We start from the raw sequence: 20,546 nt of genomic DNA on the forward strand, positions 1-20,546 counted from the left end.
CAACTCCACGTCTCATTCTGAGCATTTTGGTATGCATATGTCCTAGTATATCTTGATTTTTGTATGCCGTTACACACAACCGTTTTGTAAACAAAATTATAATACCCCCGTATACAAGTGGGCAGGTATATAAACAGGTTAACTACATCAGCGACTGATGCTCTTATACAAGCACGCATTGTAAAAGTACAAAAGCTTAACCTTAGGAGTTCCCAAATTTAAAAATAATAAGTTAGTAGTGGTGAGTAAATACAGGTATGTATGTAGATAGTAAGCTGTTTTGTGTTTCGTGGGTATATTTTGGCGGATAAACCTGTTGACAACCATAATAAAATTATAATTGGCGTATACGCTTCTATTAGGTATTTGGCCGAGCTCATCCTCCTGTTTGTGGCGTACGTGTTGATGTTTTCCACAAATGGACAACTATATTTACATGAAAAAAGTATTCCATTTATTAACATTAATTTTATTGCCATTTTCGGAAGCTAATGGTGGATCCATAATTGGTAGAAGACTTAGGAAGACTTTGAAATTTTAGAAACTTTTATGCAGAGCCATTTGAGGAATCTTTTTGTTTGAGGTTTACTGTAGGATTTCGAGTGCATTGCCGTTGGTATATTGGACGATGAAAAAACTCTTCACGTGATGAGATGAAAAAAATTAGAAAATAATAAAGATTTTTGACTTTAGTTGGACTTTTAGTTGAAAATAGCATATACATATATAGGGTCCGCCATATAACTTTACGGAATTAAAAATGCTATAAAAAATAAACTATTCAATATTTTCCCAAACTGTTTTTTTTTATTTTAAAGTACAATCCTTCCGGTTAATGATGGAATGCAACTTCATTCATATGGCTGCCTCGGCTAGCCATGCACCATCCCATACGATCGGTCCAATTTTTCAACACATTTTCGATTGTATGCGGCTGTATTTCAGCTATGACATCGCGTATGTTGGTCTTCAGTGCATCAAATGTTGCTAGTTTGTTGGCATAACACTGGTCTTTGACGGCACCTTAAAGATAATAATCCAACGGCGTCAAATCGCAGCTCCGAGGCGGCTAAACGATATCAGAATTTCGGCTGATAATGCGATCTTCGAAGACAGTGCGCAAAAGATTGATCGTAGCATTCGCTGTGTGGCAAGTAACGCCATGATTTTCAAAGTAATGTCGCAATATTTCCCAGCGTTCTTTGAGCGTATATATTATACAACCATTTTCGTTCAGCGGAAGAATAAAACTAATTTTCTGTCAAATCAGATGACAGCTAATTGTTACCATTCTTCAAATAATACCTAGTTCAAATCCGTAACGATAGATGGCGGGCCCTTTATAAAGAACCTATAAACATCTTGGCTGTTTGATGGACGCTTTAGCCGAGCAGATGACAACTATAAACGGCTTGGTACTGAAGTTCGAAAAAAACCATGGAAGTCAAACATAAATAAAGAGTGCTATTTTTTGCTATTGAAGTCGGAGAATTGAATTTATTTTCTATGTCAAAACTCATTCTTGACTTACATAAAGTGCACATCATAAATCTTGGTACCCTACCATTTCTAAGCATAATTTTAAAAAATTTTACACATTATTATAGATTCTGAAAAACTTTATTAATATAATATTTGCACTCAATTGTAATAAACAAAAAATCAACTTAATCTGCTACATCAACAACGGGAAGCAAAAATGTAACTGTAATGGTGATCACACCCACCAACGTAAACGAGCGCACATATCAGCTGACGCGATGAAACTAATGAGAGCCCCATGTAAATGAATTATCAACACCGGTCTGTTCCGTAGTATCGTAGATCGTTGTTTAATATCATATGATACGGGCGTACGTTTTCGTATGAAATTCGTACAGCAAAAATGTTGATACGCTCCCACTTTGAAGTCGGTAATTTTGATTTGCGGTGCGTCGAAATAATATTTGTTCGCAGACTTTTTTCAGTATAACTGACGAAGCCCATTTATTTGTATATCTGTTTACTTTTTTACGCGTCCAATCATGTAAGAATTGACATTAGAGGAGAGAAAAATTATTGTACGCATGCATAAAGATGGAAAATCATACTCAGAAATCGGGAAAACCGTTAGCAGGAGTAAAGCAACTGTGCAAAAGGTAATACAAAGAATAAAAAAGGAGAAAACGATCGAAAATAAATAGAGATCAGGTCGCCCTATAAAGTTAACAGAGAGAGATAAACACCTTATCAAGAACACAATAGAAAAAATGCTTTCGTAGGTGCTCCAAATATAGCTACTGTATTGCATATATGTATCTCTAAACACCATTGCTTCATCGGATATAATGCGAAGGTTAATCAAGAGAAATGGATATAAGGCATGAATTGTTAGAAAAAAGCCCTTTGCCAGTGATACTAATAGAAATAAAAGGCTCAAACTTGCTAGAACTTATAAATTCAAAGAAAATGACTTCTGAGGCAGAGTAATTTTCTCCGATGAATCGAAATATAATATTTTCGGATATGGTGGACGACTTAAAGTGTGGAGGATGCGAAATGAAGAATTAAATCCAAAACATCAACAATTTAAACGGTCGAGCATGGAGGTGGCGGAGTCATGGTTTAGGGCTGCATGTCCACATCAGATGTTGGCAATCTTGTTTTTTTTTTGTTGATGAAATAATGACAAAAGAAGTATATTTGAAAAACCTTCAAGAAAACTTGTCACAAAGCGCTGAAAAATGGAATTGTCAGGTGAAATTTATTTCCAGCAGGACAACGATCCCAAACACACCGCGCACATAATGAAGATGTGACTAATACATAAAGTATCTCATTTGTTATCAACGCCTCCACAGATCCCAGATATGAATCCTATAGAGCATTTATGGGATCATTCGCAAAAACGATTAAGGCAACACCTCATAACTTCGAAAAATCAACTTAAAAGCTTGCTCCAATTTGAATGGGAAAATATATATGCGGATTATACAAAAAACTTGATTCACTCAATGCCTGAATCAAATTTTTCTCAAATTGTTATTAAACTTTTTCATACATAAATACTTTATTGCAAGGGTATCAACACTTTTGCTGTGCGAATTTTCAAATTTTCTATGATTTTTTCTTTCTTATTTGAGAATGAGATAGTTTGCATTTCACACGGGAACAATTGGATTTATTTAATTTTTAATAAAATATTAAAATACGTGAATAAAGTAAAAAAACGTTCCTGATATTTTTTATAAAACATCTTCGCAGTGGTAGGGCATCAAGACTTCTGCTTTTCTAACACAAATGTTGGCAATCTAGTTTGTTTTTGTTGATGAAATAATGACAAAAGAAGAGAAACCTTCAAGAAAACTTGTCACAAAGCGCTGAAAAATGGAATTGTCAGGTGAAATTTATTTCCAGCAGGACACCGATCCCAAACACACCGCGCACATAATGAAGATGTGACTATTACATAAAGTACCTCATTTGTTACTTTTGCTGTGTCCATTTTCAAATTTTCTATGATTTTTTCCTACTTATTTGAGAAGGAGGTAGTTTATATTTTGCATTTCACACGGGAACAATTGGATTTATTTAATTTTTAATAAAATATTAAAATACGTGAGTAAAATAAAAAAAATGTTCGTGATATTTTTTATAAAACATCTTCGAAGTGGTAGGGCATCAAGACTTCTGCTGTGCACGACAATACATGTATGTATGTAAAGGGTTTTTCAATAAAAGGTGTTATTTTGATATTCAAAGAAAAATGCTATTTTTTAATATAAATGATCGGATATGAATGATATTTCATTATAAAGAGGAAGGTATGCCGTTAATAGTGGAAAATAACATCAGGCAAATGACCACCACGACCACGCTTAGAAGACAATATCCTTTTCATGGAATTTTCCATAACCGAATTGCAAAGTGGCTGCCCTATGTCCTCAATAGCCTTATGAATTCCATCTTTGAGGTCTTGAATCGACTCTGGGCTGATGGCGTAGACCATCTCTTTCACGCGGCCCCAAAGAAAAAAGTCACAAGGTGTTAAATCACAAGATCTCGGTGGCCAATTATCGCTTCGAGAGATAACACGGTCCGGAAACTTTTCCCGTAAAAGATCAATGGTTTCGTTGCTTGTGTGGCACGTAGCGCCGTCTTGTTGAAAATAAACGTTGTCCAGATCCATGCCATCCAATACCGGCCATAAATATCGTTAATCATCTCTCGATAACACAAACACAAAATAACACCTGTTATTGGAAAACCCTTTATATAAAATAATGAAAGCAATACTCTCATACGCTTAATAATCTACAGATATCAGAAATTCAAAGCAATCTTGATCCAGAGGCTGCCGTAGACAAATGGGTTGATGAGTGACTACCATTAGGGAGTGCGTAGGTTCGAATTTCCGTGCATGAAACAGCAAAATTGTAGAAAAAACTTTTTTATAGAGAAAATAATGTTATAATTTATTAAAAAAAAGTCTTAACAAAGCACTTAAATAAAATTTTATAATAAATTTATACGTAAAATCATTTCAGGTAATTTTTAGTATTTTTTTTAATTGATTTAAACGCCATCTCATTTAGCCCCCTTTGCATTTAGAGAGGAAATTTTGCAAATTCTTTTTTTTTTTTGGTTGTTTTTTATTCTTATCTTGTATTCCCTTTTTAAATTTCTAAACAATTTTATATCTCTATGCTGAAGGCACGAGCGCACTTTCAGGTTTCACAAAGCAATCATCAACTTCAAGTTTTTCTCTCATGAAAAATGCCACTCTGGCCACATTTTTCCCCTCTTGCATGTAAAGTACAAAAAGAGCCATATGATCTGTTTTACACCATTTTATATCCAAATCAAAAATATTGAAGCATTTGCATATGTATGTACATATGTATTAATAAGAAAATTTTGTTTGTAGTAGTTTTTATCATTCAATTCTTGAAGGGTCAGTACTCCGGTGGGCAATAGGTTCAAAAAGTGCACTAAATGGTAAAGAAATATTTAAACTGCTCTGAATTCTGAGGGGCATATGTACATATGTGTGCATGTGTGTAGATACTCGAACGTACATACATATATGTATGTATATGTATTTTTACGTACACTGGCGGAGCAGTTTATTAAAACAACAATGACCTTGTAAAACATAAATATTTAGCCATAGTGGGTTTTTGTGTACAGCAACAAATATCTAGTAGCACAAAATATTTATTCCGAAAACCCGACGCTTGCATTTATGAAAGGATCAACTTAAATAAACAGTGATTTAGCAGTTTCCATACACATATATACATACATATGTACAAATCTACATTATTACTTTGCATTATTCTTCCGCATAGTCATGATGACAGAAAGAAAATATAGCGAAGGCAGTATTTGAATAGGCATGATTAAAAAATGTTATTCATTTAACGTTTGTATGTGTGTGTGTACATCTACATATGAACATATTTCGTATAATTTTTCAACGACATTTTCAGGTGAATTACTTCGGTTTGATTTTAATGAATTTGATGTTTGTCAGCACCTTTCCAAAAAAAAATTAACTAAATTTTACAGGCAGCAGCGCCGAACCAGCACCGAGATGCAACTATCAAAACTTAAATTTAGCTTTAGTCCCATGACTGTAGCTGTGAAATCTATCCAATTTCTTCTTATTTAAGCAGAGTACTAAATAACGACTTAAATTAGAAATATTTTGAGTTTAAATTATTTTTGGAAGTAAATAAAATTATAAACTATTTTCTCATAGAAGTTTCCTGACTTATTATAATACAGTGCGCTTATCAGTGGACAATTCAAAAACATAACCTCGATAATAACCGATTGCAATCGGTTGTGTGTGTGTGTGGCGATGATGATGATTTCTGTCATTTCTTTTGAGATTCCGAAGTATGTAACACTTGAGCGGATAATCATAACATTCTTAATAAACAATACTTACGGGTTTGAAACCCCGGGCATGAAACATCAAATGATAGGGAAATTTTTTTCTAATATCATATTTCTGCCATAAAAAAGTTCCTCATAAAAACACATATGCAGTTCGGAGTCGGCTTGAAACTGTATATCCCTCCATTTGTGGAACAACAACAAGCCGCACGCCACAAATAGGAGGAGGAGCTCGGTCAAGCACCCAAAAAGGGTGTAAGCGCCAATTATATATGTATGTATGTATGTATGTATGTATATATATCTACTCCTATTTCAAAAGCAATACATATTTCGCATATTTACATATGTATGTATGTATTGTGAATGCTTTCTTTACAGGATATGGATACTATTGCGATTTTTCATGTGTTGCCCACTTGACCAAAGTAAATTGCCGACGGCTTTTTATATTCGCTTTATGTTTCCAAATTCATATATGTACATATGTATATATGCATATAAGTAAGTTATTTCTAAAACACTGGCATGCAAACACAATTACATACATTCAAAAACATACATATATTTGCGCAGACAAAGCTGTGCCGTCATCCGTATGCAAAAATTCTAACAAGAAATATGTATGTAAATAAGTGTACTCCAATGCGTATACATATATACATATCTATGTAAGTATGTATGGATGTATTGTACATGTATATGAACTATCACGTTAGCGTATGTACACTTGTCGAAGAAATAACGCGAACCGCCCAAAAAATCATGAAGTCAATTTCATCCATTGTTTGGTGATTTAGGCAGATTAAGGTTGAATGTATGAATGTACACTAAGAGAAAAAAGTCTCGCTCTTGTTTCAGAGTACACATCTAACTTTGCTGCTATAAATGTATGTATGTATGTTCCTGTGCTCTCTTTATTAATTGGCGAATCCTGTATGTAAAGGGATGTATTAACTTAATATTCATCTACTAATATGGAACAAAAATTAATGCTTTCGAAATTTTCAATAGTATAGACAGAAATTTTTTATAAGCTTACTATGGCTATTTTCGTGCATCTTAGTGTATGTTTCTACGCGCATTTGACGCACAGCCCTTAAGACAACTACTGCCTTGCATTAAGAAGGCATACTCTACAAGACACGGCGGAGCACTTTAGACACTTCGGTGTTTGTAATTACAACAATAAGCTCTTTTTAAGTCAGCAGCAAGCAGGAAGCACATTGTAAGCAGACAATGTTGATTTCATAGAGAAGCTTTAATCCTGACCCGGCCCTCATTTGGGGGAGGAACAGTACCTGTAACAAAGTACAGCTCGAAAATTATTTACTAAATGTTCAGCACAATTTAACAGCAGGAGATATGTTAAGAGGGAATAACAGAGTTAGAGCTGAAATAAACTGTATGCTTACATTTGATGTTAGATATCTTTTTGTGCCATCTCTTTATTTACATATTTGATTATCAATCTGATTTCTTATGTTATATTAGATGAGAACTAATTTAAAGTTTTTTTTTTTTTGTGTAATATCCACTACCTTAATATTTCTCATAATATTTAATTATTTCTCTTTATTTTCAGATACAGTTATATTCATTATAATTATAAATAAGGTATGTCATGGTGGGCTACTAAACAAAATAAACGCACTATTACCAAATCAGTAGTGCGATTCACTAACTTTGAACGATTCAACAATTGCTATTTTTGTTTGCAGTATTTGCCGTTTGCACTAACGATTTTGCTATTCACAAAATTATGTTAACTAACACTGAACTTACTGAACGGTACTTTTTGATCATAGCGTGTGCTAATGGACGACTGACTCATGGATATTCGCCGTTGCTCATCTACGGGTCGTTGATAACATCAAGTTGCAAAAAATCGCAATGCAGCTAGAGCCTTGTAATATGAAGGTAGAATTCAGAATTAAATTAGCTTGAAGATTTACCTATTTTTCAGTCGAAATCGATGTTATTCTGGAACCTCTAAGATGACTGTCAACCTGAGAAAGTATGTACCTCAGTCAAGTCTGGAGTTAACCGGAATAGTTATTGGAACTTCCCTGCAGCCAAGTGAAAAGGATTGCCCATATCCCGGAACAAACTTCAATCCACTGCTTGATTGTTCACTACCTCCTCTCCATTCGTTAAGCCATAGACCAAAAACTCGAAATATGTATATATTCGCGTTGTTTTAATAAGTTTTCGTTATAATAATTTCATAGTTTTTATTCATACCACTAATTCTTGTTTTCTCGTTTAATTTAACCACTCTCAAATTAATTAATTGATTAATTTGCAATCATACAAACAGCTGATTTTGTTTTATCGATTATCGTTATGAAATGGGTTACCGAATAGCAAAATTGTTAAAGTTGTGGTTAAGGAAAGAAAACAACGCGAATATCGTTAAAATATGTTAGTGAATCGCACTGCAGAACTATCTCATTTTACGTTCTTATTTATCCGATCGTTACTTCAAAGTCAAAGAAGAAGATGCGTATTCAGGGCTCAAAGAAATAAAGACTGGACTTCCTCAAGAAAGTGTGCGTAACGCTATCCTGGATTTACTGTTCACATCTGACCTGCCATGCAATCAAAACTGAGTAAGAGCAGCATTCGCTGATGATACAGCAGTAATTTCAGCTAGCAAGACTGTAAACGAATCGACCTCGCAATTGCAAATCGCCATAAATAAAAAGAAATGGCATATTCGACTTAATAAAACTTAGTCTGTACACGTAAACTTTACATACAACAAAATACTCGCGCAATACCTGCCTACATATACATATGTATGTGTATGATTATACATGTGTATCATACATACATAAATAGGACACAAATTCCCTAAACAAATACAGCAACGTACTTAGACATGGTATTGGATGCTAAGCTCAGCTCAGAGAACACGTAAAGAAAGAAAGAGGAGCTTGAATTTAAATATAGAAATACGAGGTGTGTTCAAAAAGTATCGTGAATTTTGAATTTTCGCAGGTTACGTTTATTCGAATTTCAATTTTTTTGTGGCGATATGTTGGGACTCATGTCTCTCACTCATGCCGACGAGTTCGGCCATTTTGCTACTTGGACCAATGCAACGTTTATCGATGGTACAAAATGTTCTCAGAAGGCCGCGAAAATATGAACGACAAAAGCATGCCGGACGCCGGAGCACTTCAACAACAGACGAAAAAATTGATGAAGTGAAGAAAATGGTATTGGCCAATCATCGAATCTTTGTTAGAGAAGTTGCTGAGGACCTAGGCATATCGATTGGCTCGTGCCACTCGATTTTTTTGAATGATTTGGGCATGAGACGGGTCGTCGCAAAATTCGTACCAAAACTGCTCAATTTCGACCAAAAGTAGTATCGCGTGAACATTGGTAATGAGATGTTGGAGTCTGTCCGCGACGACCCAAATTTGCTCCAGAGGGTCATAACTAGTGACGAATCGTGGGTTTATGGTTATGACGTGGAAACCAAAGCTCAATCATCTCAATGGAAGCTGCCGCACGAACCAACACCGAAAAAAGCGCGCCAAGTACAGTCGAATGTAAAAGTTTTGCTTACCGTTTAATTCGATTGCAGGGGCGTTGGGCATCATAAGTTCTTGCCACAGGATAAAACGGCCAATAAGGAATATTACCTGCAAGTTATGTGCAATTTGCGCGAAGCAACCCACCACAAACACCCAGATTTGTGGAAGAACGAAAATTGGCTCTTACATCACGATAACGCCACTGCTCACACATCGTTGCTTGTGCGCGAATTTTTGACCAAAAACAGCACGCAAATGATGCCACAGCCACCATATTCCCCCAGATCTGCCACCCTGTGACTTTTTCATGTTGCCGAAACTGAAGAGGCCCATGAAGGGGACAAAATAGGTATTGAATTAATTGAATATTGCTTTGGCTGGAACAATCCCATATCTGAGCACCATAAGTCCATATAGGTTTTAGTATTTGCTTGTACGAAATTATCTTGCTTTGGGTAAATACTCATAGTGGTGAGTGCTTACGCATGAGCCATAACATACGAGGTATCTTCAAAAAGTATTGCGAAGTTTGTGTTTTTTCAAAAATTATTAATTTATTCATTCAAATTTTTCAAAATAAAGTGATAAAATGTGCCGTTGGTGCTCCTTCATATATCCGTAGCTCTGATCTCGAACGTGACCTCCCGCTTGATTCAGCTCCACACACAATAAAGAAAATTCTCATAAAGAGAGACTAAATAAACACATAAACACAGAGGCCTCCACCCTTGCTGACACAAATAAATGGGGAAGAAGGCTTAAACGCAAAACTCCACAAGACCTGGCCAATTAAAAAACAAAAAAAATCAAAACCCGTTTACTTATTTCCATAATATTTAAGTAGAGTATTCCAATACTAATTTGTTTTATACAAACTCACTAAAGATTCTTCGTTAGTTTTAAGTATTTTGTAACTTATGGTAATGAAAACTTAATCAAAAAAATTATAACTTTAATAATTTACAAAATGAAGAATAAATAATACAAATTAATTAGACATTCGTTCGTTGCTATGTCATTAAATTTCCTCAAACAAAGCAAATTTCTATCTGCATATGAAAAATCATCGTCACACGTCTGTAGAGCATAACAAGACAGACATGCATACAAACTTACACACAGCACCTAACAAAACAATCACCATTCGTCGAAAATAAAGTGAAAAGATGGCATATTTTTCTTTATTGTTTTCGTTAAAAGTGCTCAAGGAATGCAGCGCACATTCATAGCAACAGCATTGTGCCGAAAAGTATAAATCATGAAGCATCAACAAAATTTTTTCATACTTTACTTAGACACCTTTTTAGGCCTTTGATATGTATTACATTATTTTTTGGTATACTCGTATGAATTGTTATCTTAAAATTAAATTTTAATTCAACAATTGCGGCTTGGAACCCTGTTGTTCTGAACACATTTTTACATACAAATGCTGCAGGCACTCGCTGTGACAAAAATTCGCGATTACCAAATATTAGCAAACTGGCAAATAATTATAAATAATAAGAAATAATGCAATATTGACTTACTATCGAGTGGCCGTTAGTGATTTCTTGAAATATACATAGATTTGGAATTTTTGTCACCGTCAAGAAAAATTGGCTCAGGGGTGTGAGGGGAGATGTAGTGAGCTCATTTTATAAATGAAAATAGTTTGATCCTAGAAATATGAGCCCGAACTTATGAATGAATTTGTTTGTGTTGTACTATATACATATGTATTTATGTATGTAAGTACAATATTTCAGACTGTGCTGCGCCGACGCGTCTAGTGAATCTGCTACTGGGTCTGCGCCTATGAATGCTTTTTGTAGTATATTCGCAAGGTTTAGAATTTTACTCTTACGCATGCAGACGCATAAAGAGAGTGTCCTTTGTATGCAGGTATATATGTGCATACACACATATACCTACATATGCATACGAATAAGCATTGTTTGGTCGGATGTTTAGAAAACAGGTATATGTATATGTATGTATGTATTGCATTCATGCATACATTCATGCATATATTTACACGCATACTGTTTAAATGAAAAGTGTTTTTGCATTTGTTAGGAAGGAATTCGATCATTTGTGTATTTACTCTTGAATTCTCGTCAATATGCAAATGAGATGTGCTGTGTGGTAGGTCAAGATTTTTTCTGCTCACAAACTTATGTGCATACATACAGTTAGTCACTTAAGTATGTACACACTAGCGCTGTCTTTCGAAAAGATCGAAGTTAACGCGCTTCCTGATTTGTAATCACAAATTTTTACGCACACATACATACATAGCAAATGCGTTTTGGCGCACACATTCCCATGTACACAAATTTAGCTGTAAATTTTAGATCCCGTTGGGCATGCTTCGCATGCTCTTTGGTGCGAGCGAAATTAATATCACAAAAGTTAGTATACAGTGGGCGGTTGTTTAATGAGCATAACACGATTCTTTCGATTTGATTTATGTAGAAAGTTCAAATAATTTGCAAAAATTTTCAAAGCGAGTATTACAATTTAAAGGTTTGTGTTTTATCTGAAATGGTTTAAACAATATTAAGGATTGCACCAAAAGATGAAGAATTTGATAAGAAAATATCATAAAAAACAATAAATCATTACGCAAGATCGGCCATTAGTGGATCAGTGGATAAATGTTATATGTACTACAATTTAAAGGATGGTAAATAAATATAAAAATGCGCAAAACACCTTTAAGCCCAAAGTAGAGGTGCCATAATGGTTATGCCATAAATTTGCTGATCGAACCAAAAATGTGCAACTCTGTAACTGATTAGTTTTAGCCATAAACATAGAGGCCAATTGAATTTTGGTTTTTCGCCGTAACCATAACCAGTTTCATGATTTTGCGTTGTTTTGCATTGTGATTTGTTGCATTGTGGTATACTTTTTGTTATCTTTTCTTGAGTTTCTGCACTTCGAACTGCACAGATGCGATAGTTTATGTAAATATCAGCTGCCTATGGCTATGTCACTGATAAACTGATAATTTATGACATAAATATCATTATGGTTAATACTATGGTTATTAATATGGCGTTATGGTAATATATGACACCTCTTCTTTGCGGTTTAATAAGGCTCCAGTCGGTCACGGGTCTTCAGTGACTGGAAAATAGCGTGATCGTACGCAAAATAAGCACAAATCCCAAGATAAGTGCGCCTAAATTGAGAACTGATATGGAAAATGGGATTGGAAAGCATTGTAGTGCTCAAACTATCTGTCGAGTATTGCCTAACGTTGGTTATCATGGGCATAATATTAGAAAGAAACCTTTCCTGAGTAGTAACAATTGATCATGAAAAATATGATCAAACATTTTGGAGCAACGTCATATTTTTAGATGAATACAAATTTAGTGTTAGTGGATCCGATAGTTGTGATAAAATATTGAGAAACGTAAACAGAGAATTAAATCCTAACAATATGACCGACACTGTTAAGCATGGGCTTAAGGTTAAGGAGCTAGGTGATGGTTTGGCAATGGATGGCAGCAAACGGGATGGGAAATTTTGTGTTAGATTTGGATTTATTGGAGGTTTGCATTTCGACCTCATAGTGTTCCATTCAGACCCAGTTTACTTATTAAACTTAAGGACCCGGTGGTCTAAAAGTTTCAAAAAATCGATTTTTTTGTTTTTTCGATATTTCGAAAGTATAGTATCTTAAGAATATACTGTGAAATTTTCATGCGTAAATTCCCAATATTATAGCTTCTACAGCCCATGTACCTCAAACTTTACACTCATTTATCTCGAAACGACTTTTTTGGCCTCTTGTTGTCAAAAAACAAGCAGACTATTCAACTGAATCGTCTGAAATTTTAATATGTTGTTCACAACATCAATGGCTAGCGCCCGTACTACAAATAGAATCATATTATAATATTATTTCAATTATTTCGTATTTTTTTGATTAAAAAACTGTTTTTAGCGTGTTAAATTCAAAACCGCGCCATTTTGTTAATTTTTTTTTTATTCTACTACGGGACTGATTAATAATTGTTTTGGTTTTTGTGTTTCAAATAAATAGAACAGTCAAAACGAACAACACCGTCCAGGTCCAATTTTTCGGGAGGGTCAACTTTGACGCCATTTTTAAAATCATTAAAATTAAAAAAAAAAATTTATTCATTTTTGTATGCAAAAGAAATTAAATAAAAAGTCTAAAAAATTTAAATATTCCTGAAAATACCCTAGACCATCGGGACCCCTGAAGATAGAGCTGAGTTAGACTGCGCGTATGTGCCTTTCTTCCGACTGCAAATAGCCGAGATGTCTGAACCTTCTCCGCGTTATAGCGCTACATTCAAGGAGAAGATACATTGGCTTTTTGAAATTTTACAAAATAATCTGACACTAGCTGAACACACCGTCCCAATCACCAGGTGCAAATCTAATAGAACATTTGTGGCAACAGTTAAAGTGTCAAATATGTAAAAGTTCAATACGAAGTAAAGAACAATTAAAAAATGTTCTTCTAGAAGAGTGGAATAAAATAAGGCCAGCAGCAACTGAAAACTTGGTGAAATCAAAGTCACCATGACTTAAAGCTATTATTAAGTCCAATGGTAATCCAGCCAAATGTCAAATGCCTTTAATTCAAGAATGGTCTTTACTTAATTGTATATCACATATTTCATTGTATAACAACTTTTGTAATATTATTTTGATGCTATAATTTTGTAAATAATCTGTGTAGAAGATGATTTTTATGCTCCTTTCATGTGAATAAAAACTTATTATAATTTGTGTTATCTCAAAGAATCAATAGCGGAAGTAATGCAGATATATGTATCTAGTGTATACTTAGGTACTTAAGTGACTAACTGTTCATATGAATGATAGATGTTGAAATTGGTATTCAATTTATAGATATTATATATTATTTAAAGCAATACTATTATTCAATGCACGTGAATGGTGTACGAAGTCAGCGCTTTACGAGGGTTGCCTTTTATATTTTATATATTATATCCGTCAATTGATAACAAAAATGGCTTTATTGTTTTTCAAAATATTCCCCTTGGAAGTCAATACACTTCTGCATTTGGTTAAATCTATTTTCAAAGCACTTTTGCCACTCAGAAGTGAATACCTCTTGAACGAGCTATTTAAAGGTTTGTCTTCGCATTTCAGTTTTTATGTTCCGCAACAAAAATAAATCATTAGATGTCGAATCAAGCCTGTAAAGCGAATGACCCATTAATTCGATCGTTTGAGCGCTCAAAAAGTGTCTTATGTGAGCTTAGATCTAAGATTCGTCACCTGTTAGATGTCATAGATTGAACAACATTTCTTTACACCAGTCGACACGGGTCCTTTTTGGGACAATTGTCAAATTATGCGATATCCAGCAAGAACATATCTTCTTGACGACGAAATGATCACGCAATATTGAATGTGTGCCGGTCCCACTAATACCCAAGGATGACTCTATATTGCGATATGTTACGTTATCTTGCGTTTTCCATTGACGCACAGCATCCATTGTTTCTGGCACAACGACCGGTTTTGGACGGCCTTCATGAAATTCACCCTGCAAGGATCGACGGCCACGTTGCAACTCATTGTACCAGTGTTTCACAGTGGCTAAGCGTGACGCTTCAACGCCAAGAGTCGAAGTAAGGTGATCAATGATCAATGTACTGCTGTCTCGATAAGCCACATCGCAAATCGTAATAAATCATCGTACGAAAATGTTCATGAGTTAATTCCATCTTTTCGGCGAGCTGAATTTTTCAACTCACTAAAAAAAAGATATCTAAAACTCGTAAGTGAAGACGTTATATGGAAATAAGTTTATGCTAAAGTATCGGAGTAAAACTCATGATAAATATAAGTATGAAAGGCAACCCTCCTGTTTATACGACTTCCATAGTAAATTTTGGTCAAATGTTATACCCAAAAATTCTACTTTCCTTCGTGAAAACTACTTCGGAAACAATTTTAGGTAATACTTCATGCTTCTGATCTTGACGCTTTTGAATTTAAGAAGTGGTTTGAACATGAATTTTAATACTACTTAAACTAAGGAACACATTGTGTAATTTCCTTGTAATATAGGAGCGGAATAAATCGACTTTCTATTTGTAATTAAAAGTTGTATTTCGACTTACTTGCAAATCTGGGATCATTTGTTGTAGATCCATACCAAGTCGCTGAACTTCTCATATCTGAATAGTGTCCCGCCAGAGAGAGGTTATCTGCTGGGCCGCAGTAGCTTTGAACTCCTGGGCTATGATAAAGTGAACTCATGGCGTACGGGTTTGCCATGGTGGCAGATCCTAAGGTACTGGGTGAAGTCACACTACTTCCGCTGGAATTTGTTCTGAAAAATAATGTTTTCTTATTAATAATTATTATTATGATGGGTCTTGAATATATTAGTTATTTTAAAATTTCGCAAGAATAAAATAGTACCTACAAAATAAATTGCAGATATAATTAAATTTATACAGAAATTGTTGCCCTAAAGCATCATCGGACAGTAGTAAATTATTACACTCTGGTAAATCGATAAATATTTGTATTGAAAGGTATTCAACCCAACAATGTTTAGGAATAGATTTATGTATGTCTTACGCTGTTGCTGCTTCTAACACCGAAACTGCAAACGCAACAGTGGACACGCGAAGGAGCCGCTATACATATATCCGGCAAGTAAAAATTAGCAAAAAGAAGAATCAGGTTTAAAATTGGCGTGATTGGTCAATTATACGACTGCCTTCCAAATAACGACTTCAAATTTCTCGGGCTACGTACTTTCACTTATCGAAATTTTTACGCAACTTTAAATCTTACATAAATGTTCGGTCAGGTCCGAATTTAATACTTCTTACTTGTTTAGTTGTGGATGAACGATTAGCAGGGTGTAATTGAAGTGTGCATTTGTAGCCGAGCCGCCAGGTATCTAGCCTCTCTCACACCAACACCGCAAAGTGATGAGATGAGAGATGCAAAATTGCATCCTTCACAGGGCCGTAGAGAGCATACCCGGGCCCCGGGGGAAAATTGCAAATGCGGGCCTTTTCCAATGATGTCTAATTCATATAAATACGTATAATCTCGAGTCCGGGCCCCTCTGAAAACTCCGGGCCCGGGGGAAAAAGTACCCGTCTTCCCCCCCCCTCTCTCGCCGGGCCTGATCCTTCAACGTACTAACCTTGTTTTTCACAGAATAATACGAGTCCAGATCCGCGGGATGCCGAATGTACCCTCTTCCCTAATCTCGGGCGTCATGCGTTTCTGTGCCTCCTAGATGGTTTCTAGTCAGGGGCGCCCGACTGTATTCTAATAAAGCTTCCTTCCACCGGGAGTAAGGGTGGACTTGCTGTGGCATGGAGCTCTGTCATAGTCAATCGTTTCCTCTTCCCTTAGTTTTACCTTGCTAAAAGATCTCCTCTAAGTAGGTGGCCAACGCACCATATATGATGAACGAAAAACACAAAAATTCTCAGAACCGTGGACGGAAAAAATTTCCAGCACGGCGAAAACTCTATAGCTGCCTCCTCGTGAACCACTCTGATGGTGTAAAGACCCCTCGGTATTATGTTCCCAGAAGAAGCGAAGATAAACCTCTGGAAGGGAACTCGCTACCAGGTGAAACCGGGTGGACTAAACCAATCGAGGGACTTCAACGAGTCTGGACCAGCCACTGGTAGAACTCATACGGTTACTTCTATTACGTTATATGCAGCGCGTAGCATTCCTCACAGAGAGGTCATCTCCTCCTGCTCAGGATTCTTACTATAAATAGCCTACTCTTAAGATAGCAAAATACTCCGTGTAACGTTGTAGCCTATGCGAATGACATTGCATTAGCCACATCTCCATGTTCTGAGTGAACTTTTTCAAAGCGCTATTTATATTGTGGATAGCTGGTTCTGGGAGAGAGGTCTGAATGGCAACCCACAGAGATCGAAGTTGTGCTACTCACAAACAAATATAAAATACCCGCTTTAAAGGTCCACTTAGTAAGTAAATTAGGTGAACTTGCAGTTGATATCGAAGTAAAGTGCAACGATATTATTCTAGATCCTAAGCTCAATGGGGACCGAAACATAGAAGACAAGTACAAAATGCTGCAGGTAAAAGATGAGGTTTAAAACCAGGCATAGTACACTGGTTACAGGCTACGGTTAAGAGGCCTATCCTTTTAACACGGTATATGGTTGCTAACGTTTGAAAATATGAAACGGGTAAACAAGGAGCGCTTTCCTTTACCCCTTAAGGGCCGGCGAAGTAACCATTGGTTGCCACAATACCCCGGTCTAAGCACCTTGTAGAGTGGCGATGAAAGTAGGCTTCAAACGGACAATTGAAACCTTAATCTCGCGGTTGTTCACTTCGACTACAAAATACTTTTACATACATAAGAATGTGTTGAATAACTCTGAGCGAACCTCTGTATCGTGGCGATGGCGATGGCCGTACTACATAGATCGCCTCGAATAAAAAACGGTGTATACGAAAACTTTCTGGTTTGTATCAATTAGCCGCAGATCTCTTATACACGTACCATACGTTTGACAATATACATACAAATGTTTCGTTGCTTGCTGGTGTGCTATCTTTGAAGAGCTCAGAAGGTAGCCGTAAATTCTCGCCCTCCGCTAGATGCGCTGAAGAAGTGTATGTATGTACATCGTAAACACAATCAAATGAGTGGCAAATATGAAGCCCACTGACTAACGTTGAAGCATAGGATTGCTGTTTTAAAAGTACGATGCCACCTTTCACATATTCCATTTGTTTGGGGGTGATAATGCGTTTGACGAAAATGGCGAATGCTTTGGACACAGTCGGCAGCGCTTCTGGCGTGTGAATCTGCCTACAATGGTGAGGGTGGGAACGGTCTACCTAGTTCGATATGTAAGTGCACACACCGATGAATGGGATTTTACTGTCCGCTGTAGCAAACTTCGGTCATAACGAATTGTTTTGTTCCGCTGGCACTGCAGACAACTATGCGCGTAATTTCTATTATCACGTTGAACACCAGGCCAAACAAATCACTTTGTCACCAGACGAGTAGTGCCTGATATATCTGGATGTGACAGATTGTGAATTGACCGTAAAACCGTTTGTCCAAACTTTTCAGTTACGCTGAAAAAAAAAATACCAGTCTAACGGTTAGACGCGATAGAAGTGAAACCTTCCGTAAAACAAACTGAGAGAGAATGAGACGAAAGCAGCATTAGGGGCGGGATAATTATAGGTTCATTATAATATTGCTATAAAGTTCATATTTTATTTTCTTCATTTTATTATTATTCATCCTCAATGTTTTCAATTTCAACAAATGATACGAGTGGCTTATGATAGCTAAAATATGATACAAATGCTTTGGTTTCGATGTTGTCAACATATCTTTGAAATACCGCGTCAATTGTTGTTTTTGATCGTGTTGTCGATTCAGTGCGATTGTTACACATTTTTAAATTGAATGTTGTATTGAGAAAGTCAATTGAAGGAACCGCTGTGTCCAATGCAAAATTTACGTTAAAATCGCCACTTAAAATCATTGGAACTTTATCGTAATCTTTTCTAAGTATCCGCGATACTTCTGGTGTATACTTTATTAAATTTTCGTGAATGAATTCCGTGATGCTATTTATTGATTTTTTTTTCTGTCGATATTCACGACACTTTTCTGCATTGTTTTTCGGCATAATTGCGGTAAATATTTAAAAATGAAAATATTTACGAATATAAAAATACACACGCGGTTGCTATTATGAGCGTCCCCAGCAAAATCTGCGTGACCGAAACTCTAACACAATTACATTTTTTTGAATGTTACAAACGCTTATGCACGCAGGTTTTGCTGGGGCGTGACCGAAACTCTAACACAATTACACATATGCACTCGTATTTGTTTGAAAATCGACTTTTTTTTTTTGGTTCTCCGTCACCTTTGGAAAATGTGTAAACAGTAAGCAAACTTTATTCAAATATTTTCCCTCATTTTTGCATCAGTAAAATTAAACAAACGCCGTAGCCGAATGGGTTGGTGCGTGACTACTATTCAGAATTCACAGAGAGAACGTCAGTTCGAATCTCGGTGAAAACACCAAAATTAAGGAAAACTATTTTTCTAATAGCGCTCACCCCTCAGCAGGCAATGGCAAAACACCGAGTGTATTTCTGCCATGAAAAAAAGCTCCTCATAAACATATCATAAAATAAAATAAAATAACTGTTTAAAAAAAATTTTTTTCTTGTGATCCGAACCAAGGATTTTGGATCGGAAGCTCACATTGCTAGTCGCTCGGCTACCGCGCCATGCTGTCGGCGCTGGCCTAAAAGTTATTTAGTTACGAAGCGTTATAGTATATGTTGATATAAACGTAGCGACGAACTAAATAACTTTTAGGCCAGCGCCGACAGCATGGCGCGGTAGCCGAGCGACTAGCAATGTGAGCTTCCGATCCAAAATCCTTGGTTCGGATCACAAGAAAAAATAAAAGTTATTTAGTTCGTCGCTACGTTTATATCAACATATAATATAACGCTTCGTAGCCAAGAAGGTCGCTTTTTCGTTTCACTTTTTCTCAAATCACTCCCAACGATTCTAAAGAAGTTTTCACTTCAAAAAACCCCACAATCAAATCAAAAACATTTTGAAGTTAAATTAAACGAGAAGTGTTGGTTTCAATAGCAAAGTTATTGCTGCAATATTTTCAGAGAAATACTGTAAATCCATGAATCTTTCAGGTCACAGAGCTAAATTCCCTCATAATAATAATGAAAATAAGGACAACTTCATAAGGGGGGAGCAGAAATAGAAAATTAGCCCAAGAGGAAGATGATAAAATTCACATTGCGATATCCTAATGACCATGACCATGTACTGTCGCTCTGGGCTACTCGGTGGACCACCACAGTTTAAAAATTAGTCAATGACGTTACTCCATAGACCACCATAATTTCAGAAATGACGAAATGCAGAGTATTATTTTCTGTTTGAGACATTTTTTTTGAGCATTTTAAGGATCACATTTTAAAAATAATTTATTAAATTATGATTGAATTAAGATTAAGGTACATATGGCAATAAATGACAAAATGCACCATATATTCAATATATTGAGTTTTTTTTCCTTG

At 35.8% G+C, this 20,546-nt stretch overlaps 1 protein-coding gene across 3 annotated transcripts in view; it reads right to left on the reverse strand.

Annotated features, from left to right (window-relative positions):
• The window catches only part of LOC129235469 (thyroid transcription factor 1), a 99,051-nt gene that overhangs the window by 36,139 nt on the left and 42,366 nt on the right, over positions 1-20,546 (reverse strand). For all 3 annotated transcript variants that reach the window (XM_054869335.1, XM_054869334.1, XM_054869336.1), the window contains one exon: positions 15,557-15,768. In XM_054869335.1, coding sequence (XP_054725310.1) covers positions 15,557-15,768 — 212 coding nt within the window. The remainder of the gene's footprint in view (positions 1-15,556; positions 15,769-20,546) is intronic.

The sequence above is a fragment of the Anastrepha obliqua genome, chromosome 1, assembly GCF_027943255.1.
Source record: "Anastrepha obliqua isolate idAnaObli1 chromosome 1, idAnaObli1_1.0, whole genome shotgun sequence".
In the NCBI taxonomy this organism is placed as follows: Eukaryota; Metazoa; Arthropoda; class Insecta; order Diptera; family Tephritidae; genus Anastrepha; species Anastrepha obliqua.